Source organism: Orcinus orca, chromosome 1 (assembly GCF_937001465.1).
Source record: "Orcinus orca chromosome 1, mOrcOrc1.1, whole genome shotgun sequence".
NCBI classification, from domain to species: Eukaryota; Metazoa; Chordata; class Mammalia; order Artiodactyla; family Delphinidae; genus Orcinus; species Orcinus orca.
The window spans coordinates 53,015,613-53,030,119 of NC_064559.1; the positions used below are offsets into that span (position 1 = coordinate 53,015,613).

The 14,507-nt window shown below is 42.9% G+C and overlaps 1 protein-coding gene across 3 annotated transcripts in view; it reads left to right on the top strand.

The window, feature by feature from the left end:
• Positions 1-14,507, top strand: part of SEC16B (SEC16 homolog B, endoplasmic reticulum export factor) — a 98,898-nt gene that overhangs the window by 47,978 nt on the left and 36,413 nt on the right. For all 3 annotated transcript variants that reach the window (XM_049715440.1, XM_049715443.1, XM_049715444.1), the window contains exon 4: positions 13,330-13,683. In XM_049715440.1, coding sequence (XP_049571397.1) covers positions 13,388-13,683 — 296 coding nt within the window. In that variant the 5' untranslated portion in view covers positions 13,330-13,387. The remainder of the gene's footprint in view (positions 1-13,329; positions 13,684-14,507) is intronic.

Genomic DNA, 14,507 nt, shown 5'->3' on the forward strand with positions numbered 1-14,507 from the left:
ATAGTAATTTTTTTTGCATTCTAGGCTCCAACTACACTGAATATAAAACCCACTGATGATGTGCTGAGTGCACAGGCCCTCCTTCACCTCTGAGCCCTTATCATATCCATCCTCTTGCTGGGATCACCTTCTCTCGTGCTCTCCCTTCCCTCCTTCCAGGCTAATGAACTCATATCCTTCAGGTCTCCCTTGAGACATCTTTCCTTGCTGGAAAGCCTTCTCTGACTAGGTTTGGCAACTCTGCTGTGTGTTTCATCTGTTTCTTACTGCCATCCTCTTAGCACTGATTATTGGTGTTGCCTGTTACTTTGTCTGCAGTAAACTAACTCCAAGAGGATAAGGAACAATCTCACCTTGGGCACTTCCTGTGGCCTGCACTTAACACCTAAGACAATGCTTGGCACATAGTAGGCACTCAATAAATACATGATGAGTGAAGTACTCAGTTTCTCACCCATTTCTTGGTTATTAAATAGGAACCAGGATTCTTTTGGTTTCCTCCTACATAGTCCTGGGGCTTAGCAGCTTTTTTTTTTTTTTCTTCAAAGAAGAGTGAGTCTTGTAGTATTTCTTTCTTTTTTTAAAAAAATATTTATTTAATTAATTAATCTCTATTTGGTTGTGCTGGGTCTTAGTTGTTTCAGGAGGGCTCCTTAGTTGCGGCTTGACGGCTCCTTAGTTGTGGCATGCATGTGGGATCTAGTTCCCTGACCAGGGATCAAACCTGGTCCCCCTGCATTGAGAGCATGGAGTCTTAACCACTGCACCACCAGGGAAGTTCCCTTAGCAGCTTTTTTAGGGAGACTGTGGAGAGCCAGCTCATACAGGAGAAAATATTCTTATTACAATAAATAATAAATTAATATTTGTCCAAAATATTATTTATTGAATGAAGGAAATCATTTGAAAAATTCTCCCAGGGGCAAGGCTATATACCCCAGTCAGATTCATTCAGTGGCCTCATCCATCCAATGAACGACGTTTGGACCAGCACTAAGACGTGGTGTCATAGTGTCACGATGTCGTGGAGCATAGAAAGTATCGCATCTTTAGTGAAAAAGGAAGTATTCTTAGGAGGCTTGTACAGAAATGTCACAGAAACAATGTTGGGAAAGGCAGTAAGTATTTACTCAGCATGCAGAGACTCTATAATATTCACTTACGGGCTGCTCCCAGAAAATAATGAACTTTGGCCATCTCCCTTGTGATGACTGCAGATATTTATGCTTAGAAAAGAAACTTCTCCATCAGCTTGTCGTGCCCTTCAGCGTCCTCCAGAAACTGAAGTTGGAGCTTTGTTTTTTGGCATCATAAGTGGCTCCTATGGAAATTGCCCTGATGTGCTAAATTCAGCAATAGAGCAGCACTCCTGGGGATCTTGGCTATATCTGCAGTCACTTATTCCAGGCTGAGAGAACAAGAATGTGAGTGCCACTAAAATACGTGTGTGCACTCACGCTGTGCACACACGGGCTATTTCTGTACGTGGAATATCAGGCAGAGGAGTAGGACCAGCAAAGTGATATGCGCCTTTACTGACTGACAAATGGGACAAGGAGGAAATACAGAAATTAAGCTTTGAGTTTCTGTTTTTATGAACATATATATTCCTATTTATATGTCAAATTGAATGAACCTATTTACAGTGACTGATAGCTTTGAAGATTATGGAATAGATTTTGAAATAATTGCATTTTTGTATTAAATATATCACATGGCTATTACTAACCAGTATGTTTTTCTGAACAAAGCTTTGACTAGAAGTCCTGTAATTGATTTTCCTCCAATTGATGACTGATACTGGCACTGCGTGAGTTTAGTGAAAGCCCTTACCCTTTCTGGTCTCACTTTCATTGCTCTCTAAATGGACAAACTCTGTTGTTACCACTGGGTAATGTAAATAAAGAGCCAAGGCTGCCCACCACTGGGGAAGACAAGCTATGAATGCAGTGGATTATGATGATGAGAGAGAAGGCAGGAGAAAAATTAAAAACAATAACCTAAGATTAGATTCTAAGTCAGTAATAAAGAATAGCTAAGACAAAAATTAAATATGAACAGCTATGATAAAAGCACATAAGAACATATACCCTGAATAGCCCAGAAGGGAACTCTCCTGCTATGTTCTTTTACACAACAACACTGGCGACAAGCACGTGGTGAACACTTCCTACGTGCAGGCGTGACCAGCGCTTGGTGAACACTTCCTATGTGCAGGCGCTGTGCCACGTGCTTCTCCTAGCTCGTGCATTCATCTAGAATCAAATATTCATTGCACACCTCCTACATGCCGTGAACAGTACTTTGTCTCATTTATCCCACAACAACCTTCTGAAGATATCCATTATTATACAATCACTTAACAAATAAGAACACTTAGCCTGAGAGGTTAAGGAACCTGCTTGAAGTCTCACAGCTAGTCAGGGGAGGCTCTGGGACTCATCCAATTTGGACTGCAAAACCTGAGCTCCTAACCCTTATACTGTACCACACTCATGAGCTTTGCATACAGTTTAGGTTGTTACCCCTTTAACAGCTGGTAAGGAACCCAGAAGAGGAAGAGGCAAAGAGATTTATTGCAAACCTCTATTTAACAGGCACTTTGGTGTTTTTCCATGTAACATTTCATTTCATCCACATCACGGCCCTGTGGCGTACTTTTTAGACTGCATTTTAAAGAGGAGGAGACTGGGGCTCATAGAGACTGAATGATGGTTTTACAAAGGCACATGGCTGGGAAATGGCGGTGTTAAAACTAAATCCAGGTTTCAATTCCTGTTTCCTTTCCCCTGGGCCTTTGCTACTCTTCAAAATGATTGAGGAAAGGAAGTTGTACAAGGAAACATAAACGGAATTGGGACTATGTAACCTGGAGAGGAGAAGGAGGCTGAGTGGCATGACGTTTTCCCCTATTCAAAGAGTTTAAATGGGTCTGAGTCATGCATGTGTGTTACCATCAAGGGAGAGTATCTTGACTCTAAAATATTGGGGTGTGTTTCTATTAGGAGTCTGATAATGTACCTTAACTGGAGACCAAACGCTTTCTGTCCCAGCTAAACTGGGAGAGTCACTGGCCTCCTGGGTACCCTGTAGAATCTTATATAATAGAGGATTTTTATCCAGCAGTGGAGAGCTTGGAGTGCTACAGGTCTGTAAATCAAAACGCTGTATGCCTTGGCCTGAGTTTCCCTGGCTTAGACACTGCTTCACCTGCAGGGATGGATTCCTTCCAGAAATTTTTTCCAGGTCATCAGTTACATGTCTGAATGTCTGCTCTTGTTCGGAATGTGTCTCTCAAACATTTCCATCAAATGGCAGGGAGTGATTCCTGGGGGTGCAGGGGATGTATATGTGAATGTGTGTGTGTGTGTGTGTGTGTGTGTGTGTGTGTGTGCGCGTGGTGTGTACCTGTCCGTTGCAAGTACAAAAATTTTTTGAAGTTTCTCATCGTTGTAAAAATTAATACAAATTTGAATTTTATTCCATAATATTCAATAGTACAATATTTGTGTTTGTTAAAAATTAAAATAATATTTTAAATAGCTTATAAAATAAAATTAGTGCTGATCCTGTGCCATCCTGCACTGTCCCTGGGGCTACAATAGTCCAGAGTGAGAAGCATAGGACTGCATTTTCGTGACGTTTCTAATTCTGATGTTTTTACGTTAACCCATTCTTTTTTGTCGTATGTAGTTATGAGACATAGTTTCTCAATTTTCCCTTGATCTCATGGTTCAGTGGGGACACTGGGTTAAATGTGAAGGAGGAGTTGTGGATTTCAGAGCAGTAATGGATCATCAATTAATTCCTGACTGATGACTTGTACAGAACGCTTCCTAAGCACTTTATAGCATTTTCAGGGAAATGGTAACAGTTAACATTTATTGAGCATTTACTATATGTCAGGTAGTTTGTAGTTTTTTAACCTAATTTTACTCTTAAACAATAACTCTCTGAGAAAAGTTCTATTATCGTCATCCCCATTTTATAGAGGAAGAAAAGGAGATACAGAATAACTTGCTCAACTTCTTGCAGCCAGCAGCCAGTGGGGCTGAGATTCACACTCAGGTAGCCTTATTCTCCTTCCTTCCTATTGGCTTTGCGGCCTTGGAGGACACTCCCAGCATTTATAGCCTTTTATTTCATTTAGCAGGTGCATGAGTCACCTTTGCCTGATGGAGCCTGATGTGGGGTTAAAAGTCACAGCAGCATCCAACTGCCACCCCACTCATCCTGGTTCAGGGGGCATCAATAAAATGGGAGGGGCAAAGAGCGGAGAAAGTGAGGCCCCCTCTGCCAGCCCAGGGCTGATAAGGAAGAATGGGGCCTTTGCCTTCATGAGTGGTACCCTCCTTCTCTAGCACCTGGTAGCAGAGGCGGAATTGGGGGGTCAGGTGTGCAGGCAGCCACAGGGGTGGCATTTAAAGGACCCCTTTTGTCAGGGCTCACATACAGAGTTCCCTGGTCCTGTAGGAAACCAATAAAGTAACCAAACCTTCACTTCTAGGACTGTGGTGAGAGCAACAGTCCCAGGATTGGCATGAGTAGTTTGTGATGCCTGTGCCAGGCTAATTGTCTCTGGCCCTTAGACCATGTTTTCCTGGCACTCGTCCTTCCTGATAATGGAACTGCTGACAGGCACATGCTGCTCTGCCTCTCGCCTGCCACCCAGCTTACTGGAAGGAAGGGGTTGAAGCCTTGGTGGCCAATCCCTGGCCAAGGCCATGAGCTTCGGATCTCCAAGGCTGGCTTCAGGGTCTGGCTTTGCTGGAGTCAAGAGGCTGCTCGACGCTAAACCTTCCCCAGGTCTCCTTCCTGGAGTCACAGCTATGAGATGCTGGCTGACTGAAAAGCATCTCAGTGTATCAGATATTTTTGGAAAGGCGGGTATAGGCATTATCCTGTCAGTCCCACTTCAACTAAGGTTTTTTAGTTTGAATTGTGATTGAATGTTTTTCTTTCACTGTCCTATTGGAGAGGGCCTCTTAAGTATTTCTAGGGACCTCAGTTTAACAAGGTATGCAGAGAATTTGTGTTTCTGTCTCATTTATGACCCACATGGCATACCTTTAACCACTCTCTGGTCAGTCCGCTTAACTCACTGCCTCAACATTCCCTTTTACTTTCTCTAGGAACTCCCTGTTAGAGTTTAATTCTATACTCAGGCTGTAAAAACTACTGGATACGATCTGCAGTAAGGCTGTTGCTGCTATAAATTTCAGATGTCCATTCATTTATAAATAAAATCTTTATTGCGCTCTTATCACACACTGGGCACCGTCTAGGCACTGTGGTCATAGCCTGGACCAAACACAGATACTCAACGTCCCCATGGAGTTTCAAATCTGTCTAAGGGTCCAATAACAGCTGCACTTCCTGCCTACTTGTTCCTCTGAGGACATGTTCCTGGTTAAAGCCCACTCCCAGTTTCCACACGGGCCAATCCAAACATTCATCACGTTTCTCAGGTCTCTCTCTAAATGCTCACCCTGATCTCTAGCAGTCTACTCCACAGAGAAGTCTCAGTATCCAGTCCCTTTTTGTACAAACTTGCCTCCATCCATGCCCGTCTTCACCCCCTTTATCTCTTTCTCAGAGGAAGAGATGCCCTTCCTCTTAGCTAGGCTTAACTTTTGCTCCTATGCTCTGGATCCAATGTGATCAGCCTCTTTTGAGATTTATTCCTCCAGTAATTGTATTTGCTTTCTGTATCTCCAATCTCCGTATGAATCAGCATGTAACTCCCTTTCATCTTGTCCACCCTAAACCAATTCTTCAATCCCAAGTGCCTCATAGTAGTCCCGGCTATTGTCCCCTTTTCTTCACATCCAGGCTTCTCGAAAGAGTAATTCTACTTGCTTTCTCCTTTTCCTTACTTTCCATTCGCTGTGTAAGTGATTTCTGTGTCTAATTCCTCACTCCCTTGACCATAGTTCTACTGAGATTGTTCATGTTATGATCATCAAACCTCCTCGGTGGTTAACCCAGTGTGTGGAGAACACTTTCACTGTTGCCTCTCTCAGTATTTCTCCTATTGTCAGTATTGTTGACCACGCTCCCATTTCTGAAGCCATCACCTCCCCTGCCTTCTAGGACACCATCCTCTCCTGGCTTTCTGCCCACCTTCCGGCACTTCACTGATGTCTTTCACAGGCTCCTCTTTCTGTGTCCAGCTCTTCAATGTTGCTCTTCCTCAGAACTTCTCCCTAGGACTTCTCTTCTAACTTCAAGCTTTTCCTAGGCAATACTACCCATACCTGTGGCTTCAATCACCACGTCTCTCTCCTTAGACCCCTTTCTTAAGCTCTACACTCTTACAACTGACTTCTCACTGACCACACTTACCTCTGTCCACAGGCCCCTCACAATTAGCACGTTCAGAGCTGAAGTTGTCACCTTCTCCCACCAAACTGGCTCCTCTTCCAAGATTATTATCCCCAAAAGGGGCAGTGTGGTCCTGTCTTTATAGCCTGAAAACTTGAGATTGTCCTTGACTTTTCCTTCTCCTTCATTTTCTACATTCAACAGAGTGTCAATTCATGTTGATTCTACTTTATATTCATATATCTGTTCCTTCTCTTCCAACCTCTTTGCAGTTGCTCTAGTTGAGGTATTCATTGGTCTTGCCTGTTTGTGGGTTAACCTTGAACAGCACATCTCCCTGTTTCTAGTTTTGCACATGCCCCCGTGCTTCCTCCTATTTGAAAAAGTAGTGATTATACCCATTAGAATAATGATTGCGTTGCATATTGATTGCATATTTGAATTTCTACTGCTCCACCAGACTGAAAGCTAGGGCAAGGATTATATGCCATTTATCTCAGTATCCCCAGTGCAAGTGACAATGCTGGGCATATAATGGGTGTTCAAAAAACAGTTGCTTAGTGAATAAATGACTTCCAGAGTCGTCTTTCCAGAAGAGCAGACTGAGCACAATCGATCAATCTTGGATGCTTTGGGGAGCCACTGCTCCATTTTAGCAACATGAGTGCATAATTAGTTATTGACATGACAACACCACATTTGGATATAGTATTTTTTTTTATTTTTTTATTTATTTATTTTTTTTGCGGTACGCGGGCCTCTCACTGTTGTGGCCTCTCCTGTTGCGGAGCACAGGCTCCGGACGTCCAGCCGCTCTGCGGCATGTGGGATCTTCCCGGACCGGGGCACGAACCCGCGTCCCCTGCATCGGCAGGCGGACTCTCAACCACTGCGCCACCAGGGAAGCCCTGGATATAGTATTTTTTGTTGTTGCTATTTTTCATCCTTTAATTGGGAAATATTAAAAAGAATAGCCAGTGTGGATAAGAATGTTCAGAAAGTTCTTCTCACGTAGAGAATAGACTTGAGGACATGGGGAAGGGGAAGGGTAAGCTGGGATGAAGTGAGAGAGTAGCATTGACATATATACTCTACCAAATGTAAAATAGATAGCTAGTGGGAAGCAACCACATAGCACAGGGAGATCAGCTTGGTGCTTTGTGACCACCTAGAGGGGTGGGAAAAGGAGGGTGGGAGGGAGACTCAAGAGGGAGGGGATATGGGGATTTATGGATACATACAGCTGATTCACTTTGTTATACAGCAGAAACTAACACAGCATTGTAAAACAATTATACTCCAATAAAGATGTTTAAAAAAAAAACTTAAAAAAAAAAGAAAGGTATTCTCATGCATTGCTGGTGTGGGTGTAAATTGCTATAATATTCTTAGAAAGAAATTTATAAAAATTAACAAAAATATAACCTCTGACCTAGGAATCTTGCCTTGGATATAGTATTAATCAAAAATAATACTAGTTGATTTTGTCTTTTAAAATAATGTAAGTTTATTGTAGAAAAGTTAGAAAATATGGACAAACAAGAAGAGAAAAATAAAATCACCTGCAATCCCATTACCCAGACAGATAATTACTGTTCATCTGTTGACATAGGGCCTCTCAGTTTGTTTCCTAAATTTTTACTTTTAGTAAAGAAATGGGGTCAAGCCTGGGGCATGTCTCAGCTGCTGAGCTGTCCCTTGCAAGAGTCAACAGTCATTAAATCATAGTGCTCACGGATTCATGGCAAACCTGACCTAGATCTAGGTGGGTGTTCACATCTACCAGCACTATTCTGGTGGGAAGAGATTAGCAGCATCATTAGCAGTGATGATGCTTTCGTTAGATAGATGTCAAACTAGGGTAGTTATTCCTGGTTGAAGCAAGATCCTCTTAGTGGTCTGACATTTGGAAAGGGTGGCAGGGACTGGGAAAGGAAATTCACAACAATTAGCAACTGGCCAGGGCTCCAATTCCAGTGGATAGTTGGAATGCAGAGCAGGAATCGGGCAAGAGGACAGGACACTTGGGGAAGAGATAATGTGAAGACTATAACTGTTCTAGCATGTGGGAGCCTGTGGGATCATGCCAGGGCACTGCAGCCAGGACTTGAGGTGACAAGACCAATTTTAGCCCAACTCCTGTTGGGGATGAGCTGCTAATGTATTCTCAAACTGAGTGAATTTTGTTAGGAATCAGGAAGACTTGAGTTGCCAGATTGAAAGACTTAGTAACTGTTGATATATGGGGCTGGGGAAGGCAGGGACTGATAAATCCCAAACTTTTGGAGTGGTGAGATCCCACGCGATCTATTTCATTCCATGACCCATATAACTGTGGTATGCCATAGGTCTATATAAAATAATTAAAACTAATTAAAATTAATTTTGGTTGGTGAGTGTTTGAAGAGTTTCATAATAACACTTGAGATAATTAGGGACGCTTTGGGATGTCACAAAAGGAGCATTTGGAATAACTGAGCTAGATGTTTAAACCAGAGACGTGCAATGAAGGCTTGTAAAAGAATGACAATTCTGTGGTTGAAAGAACACTGGAATAGGAGTTAGGAGTTTGGAGTTGTAATCATTATGCCAATAAACTGATTACTGAAAAACAACAACAACCTGGCTTTGTAGCACTTGCCAATTTCTGTGGTGTAAATACACTCACTGTGGTGGATTTCAAATGATCAATGGTCTAACTACTGGCTCACACAATTCCTGAATATTTAATAATCAGCTCTTGTAAGCCCAATGCAAGACAGGTCCAGTACATCAATATAATCTTAACTGAGTTTCTAGTTAGCTTTGTGACGTTGGGTAAATCACTTAATCTCTCTGGATCTTAGTTTTATTACCAACGAAGTGAAGTTGCTAAAATAACCTGTAAGGTATCTTCCAAAGTCAACATTTCAGTAATGTAGCTGGTGTTATAGGGCAGGACTAACGTCATGTTATAAGCCAACAGAGTTACATCAGATTTTTCTGAATGTTATTGTGAGATATTGGGACAGATAATTTGATATCTGAGTCTGTGTCATAATCAACCATGTTCTGACTCCTGCTGTCAATGTGTGTGTCCTTCTCCAGTACCTCTTCCCAGGAGGATTAAAAATGGCAGTGCAGCCATTAGTGAGTCAAACCTCACCAGTGGGGTAAGAAACCATGACCCAGAGTCAGAGAATTCTACACTCAGTTGTCAGGTCCTAGGAGTCAGTTGTAGGGCCGTGACAAAGTCTTATAGCTTCGGTACCTTACCCTATCTGACCATGAGACCAACCGTGGCGGTCTTCCCTGGACTAATAACAACATGAGAAGTTAATTTGCTCGAAGCTTTTTAGAACCAAGGGCTGTGTCCTTCATGTCTATGTGTGTCAAATCCTGATACATAATAAGGACTCAGTGTTTGTTGAAAGAAAGAATAAACGATCTGAGCCTTTTTAGAGCAAATTCTGAGTTTTATTTATATTTACCCCCAGCTTTATTTAGATATAATTGACATATAACATATAAGTTTAAGGTGTACAGCATGATGATTTGCTGACTTTTAAAATATTAATTCAAAAGTGGACATGAGCTACTCTGTACTTACCTAAAGAAATGTATTTTTCAAACAAAGAAATTACTTTCTTGTAATAGAAAACTTCTCAGTGCCTTCAGTTCAATATTGGGAATTTAAATTTGCCTTCCATCTAGATAGCACAACTGATGCACAACCAGAATCCAATGAAGAGAAACATGAATGAGAAAAACCCAAACTGGGCATTTACTACCCACCAGGGAGCACTCTGCCTGCCTCAACCAGTAGAATTAGCTCATCTCTTTTGAAAGGAACAGATAATACTTATTTAAAGAGCATACATAATTATATATCATGTGCCACCTTGCCAACATTTACAGGCATACCTCGTTTTATATCGCTTCACTTTACTGTGTTTTTTACAAACTGAAGGTTTGTGGCAACCCTGCGTCAAACAAGTCTGTCGGTGCCGTTTTTCCAATAACGCTTGCTTTGTGTCTCTGCATCACATTTCGGTATTTATTACAATATTTAAAACTTTTTCATTATTATTACATTTGTTTTGGTGATCTGTGATCTTTGATGTTATTATTGTAATTGTTTTGGCATTTTTTTTTGCAACAAAATGTTTTAAAATTAAGGTACATTGTTTTTTAGACATAATGCTATTGCACACTTTAATAGACTACAGTACAGTGTAGACGTAACTTTTATATGCCCTGGGAAACCAGCACATTCTTGTGACTCGCTTTGTTGCAGTGGTCCGGAACTGAACTGGCAATATCTCTGAGGTCTGCCTGTACTCCTCACGATGACCCTCATAAGCTAAGTACTGTTATTCCCCTTTTAGAGAAGAAGCTGAGAGGCTGAGCGATAGACCCACTCATGGCCGAGCCAGGAGTTCACAGCCCATAGGCCACGCTCTTCTCCCCGGGTCAGGCTGCCTCAAGGCTTTCTGCACTTCCTCTCCCTCGGGTCTCTGCTCCTTGTTTGCTGTGGGGGTCTGGATGCTTTGTCACATGTCACATGTGAGTGAACCTGGCTCAGCCTACGACCAGGCAAACAGAAGCAGCAGCCTCTGACAGGGTTGTGAGCAAATACTCCAAGCCGGAGTATTTGGCCGACTGGGGGAGCTGCGCTGTACTTTGCCCTCGTGAATCGGCTCCATGGAGGCCGTGGCAAAGGTAGCTGACAGGCTGTAGATCTGAGGGCCAGGTAAGTCTTGGTAGATGTGGCACCTGGACTTTGACAGTGTCCAGGAGGAGAGCAGACACTCCTGGAGCTGCGCTGAGGGAAGGTGGTGGAGAGCCGTCAGAGCAGGTGTGTGGGAATGCTAGCGCCCTTGCTTGCTTTGTCTTGGCTGTACTTGCTGTGCTGTCAAATTAGGATAGGCAATACTGGCCTTAGTGGGACCAGGGAAGGTCATTTACGTGATGTGTGAGTATGACTTGTCACCGTAGATGTAATGCCTTCATTTGGAGAATCTTAGGTGCTTTTCATTTGGGGTCCTTAATTGTAACCTGAGGTCTAACCTGCTGGAGTTGATATCTTGGCAACGAAAATCAATTGTAGTTGACTTTGGCAAAGGGACTGGGTATTGCGCCTTTGCAGTCGGAGGAGGGCTGTCTAGTGAAAATATCTGGGAACAAGGTGGAAGAAGCTTTCTTCTTGTTGAAATTCCTTGTGTCCAAATGCTATCCAGTTCCGTGGGCCTTCAGGAAAAACCCATTTAGCCTTTCACTGTGTCCGGGGCATTTGGCCTCTGCTGGGATTTGCTGGAAAAGGCTCTCATCGCACCTGACTTTTTCAAGCAAGTGGGCTGACACGGGAAGGAAGGTGCAGGTTTTCCTGAGCTGGATTGCTCTCGAGGTGGAAGGCACTTCTGTGCTTTGTTCTTCTGGTATGTTCTGCTTACAGCTCTCGGCTCATAGCTGTGGACCCTGGCTCTGCCGCGTTCGAGCAGTGTGACGTCTTGATTTCAACACACACCCTTTGACCTTTTGTTCTGATATTCATTTTTATATTGGGCTGGGAGTTTCAGGAGTGGGAGCAAGTTGACTGGATCCGATCAGAACTTTTCAACGTAAAATAGTTCCCAAGGGAGAAGAAACACGGGGTGTGACTGAGCTGTGTATTCTGACACGAGAGACTCCTGAGCAGCAGTAAGGTGTGATGTGTGCTTTTTCTTTGGGGGCAGCTGGACGCGGGTGCTGCTCTGTGATATAAGCAGAGAAGCTTGGAAGGTATCTTGTCCTCTGGAGCTATTTCCCATTTTGAAGGATAAGTGGGGAAAATCAGTTTGATGCTGGGGAGACTTCCAGGTTTTAAAATCTCCAGCCAGGAAGATTACTGAGACACGGCTCTCTAGTTTGTCAGGGAAGCAATCCCAAACTTGCGTCTCATCGCCTCCCCTGGAGCAGGGGCAGGAATGGCCAGATTATAGGGCCTAGTTCTTCTAAGACTTCAAGGATTCAGAAAAGATGTCTCTTGAGGTCACTTTAAGCTCCTTTTTATTTAGGAAATGTCTTCAGCTGCTCACACTACCCTAATCTTTATCTCTGATAACACTAACTGTTATTTATTGAACAATTACTATATACCAGCCAGAGTGTAAGGATCTCTGACTCTGACAGTGACCCTGTCAACTCATTATGGTCCTCATTTTATGGGTAAGGAAATTAAGGCTTGAAAAATTTAACTAGCTAATAAGTGGCAGAGTTAGGATTTGAACTGTGGTCTAGCTCTGTCTAAGGCCCACTCTATTTCTATGAGAGCATAGGGCCTCCATAGTAAATGTTGAATAAACATTTACTGGTGGAATATGTGAACACACATGTATTTTTAAATTGTTATTTTATTTTTATTTTATTTTTGGCTGTGTTGGGTCTTCGTTGCTGCGCGCGAACTTTCTCTAGTTGTGGCGATCAGGGGCTACTCTTCGTTGTGGTGTGTGGGCTTCTCATTACGGTGGCTTCTCTTGTTGCAGAGTACAGTCTTTAGGTGCACGGGCTTCAGTAGTTGCAGCACGCGGGCTCAGTAGCTGTGGTGCATGAGCTTAGTTGCTCCACGGCATGTGGGATCTTCCCGGACCAGGGATCGAACACATGTCCCCTGCCTTGGCAGACAGATTCTTAACCACTGTGCCACCAGGGAAGTCCAGCACACATGTATCTAACTGGGATACTTTGATAGTGTTTTGGAGCTTCATCTATTACTGTTCTCTCTCCTATGCCTCCCACATCTATTGTTGCTCCAGATATACTTTTTAATTTTTATAGCAACATCAGTATAGTTGTCTAGCCTGTTATTTATTTCAAATATCTCCTTAAGATTTTTTTCAGATATCTCTGTATCAGTGCCTGTGTGGTTTGTTTTAGATAGAAGATTTTGAGGACCATAGGTGCTTCTTTCACAAAACCTAATTAACCTTCATGTTTGGATATAGGCCTAAAATGATGACAATTTTTTTCTTTCTGTTTTGTCTGTAGGAAGATAAAATAACTACACAACTGACTCAAAACACGAGAGAAATTCAGAAGGTCAGGGATGAAGCCTTGGGTTCCCCAGTGGCCACCTCAGCCAGAGGGGAGGCCCCCAGCACCATCAAGGGATCCAGACCGAGGGCTTCAGAGAGATAGATACTATCGGCCTATTCGTCACTCTTGGCACAATGGAGAGAGGGTCCAACAAGAACAAGATATGGGCAGGAGCCCCCAGCCACAGCAGGACCCTGGGGCAGACCACCAGCAGCCTCACTACGCGTCCAGGCCTGGGGAATGGCATCCACCTGTGTCCAGGGTTGACTATTATAAAGGTGGTTATCCCAGTCAGTTGTATTCAAGGTATGGGTTTAGAGCTGGAATTGACCCAGCTCTCCTAAATGCTTACAAACAGATTGCTCTTTTCCTTGTTCCTTTTCCTTTTATTTCTCCTCTTTTTCTTCTTTTTCCTTCTCCACCCTACTACACTGACTTAGCTATACCCTTTCCTCTCCCAAATTGGATTTTGGTGACTGAAAATATAATATTTTCCTTTCTTTATCCCCTAGGGGAGCTTCTTAAAGAAGCCATCACAATGTGGTTGGGTGATGGGGGGAGAGGGTAGAAAGAATGATGAAATTCAAGACAGCAGATGAGACCCTCTTACTCTGGGATCACAAAAGGCAATGTTTGTAGACTCTGGAAAAGCTTTTCCTATGGATCTCTATAAAAAGTTCCTTATCCTCTTTGGAAGACTCTGACCCAGGGTTAGCACTGACCCACCAGCACCAAGAAGAGCCCTAGTGCCTAGAACATCACCTAGAGTGTGATGGGTACAGAAATAAACAATGTATTGAGTGAATGAATGGGAACTTAAAAAAAAATCAGAGAAAGCAAATACAAGCTTGTAGGCTCCAAATTCAGAACGAAGAGGTCTCAGTGAGGTAATTCTAGGAGAATCTGGAGAATCTGGAGTTCCTCCTCCTGGACTTCATATTTAATGTTGCAAGCCATCTATTTTCTACTTTAACTTTTTCAGGTGGGGTGATGTTTTCCTGCCTCCAGATTTAGGGTTGAAATTATGACAATTATTGTAAAGAATTCTGCCCCTATGAAATAGTAAAGAATTATTAATTGATAATGATACTAACAACATGACGTTCCTTTGTTGAATTCTCGAAGGAAGG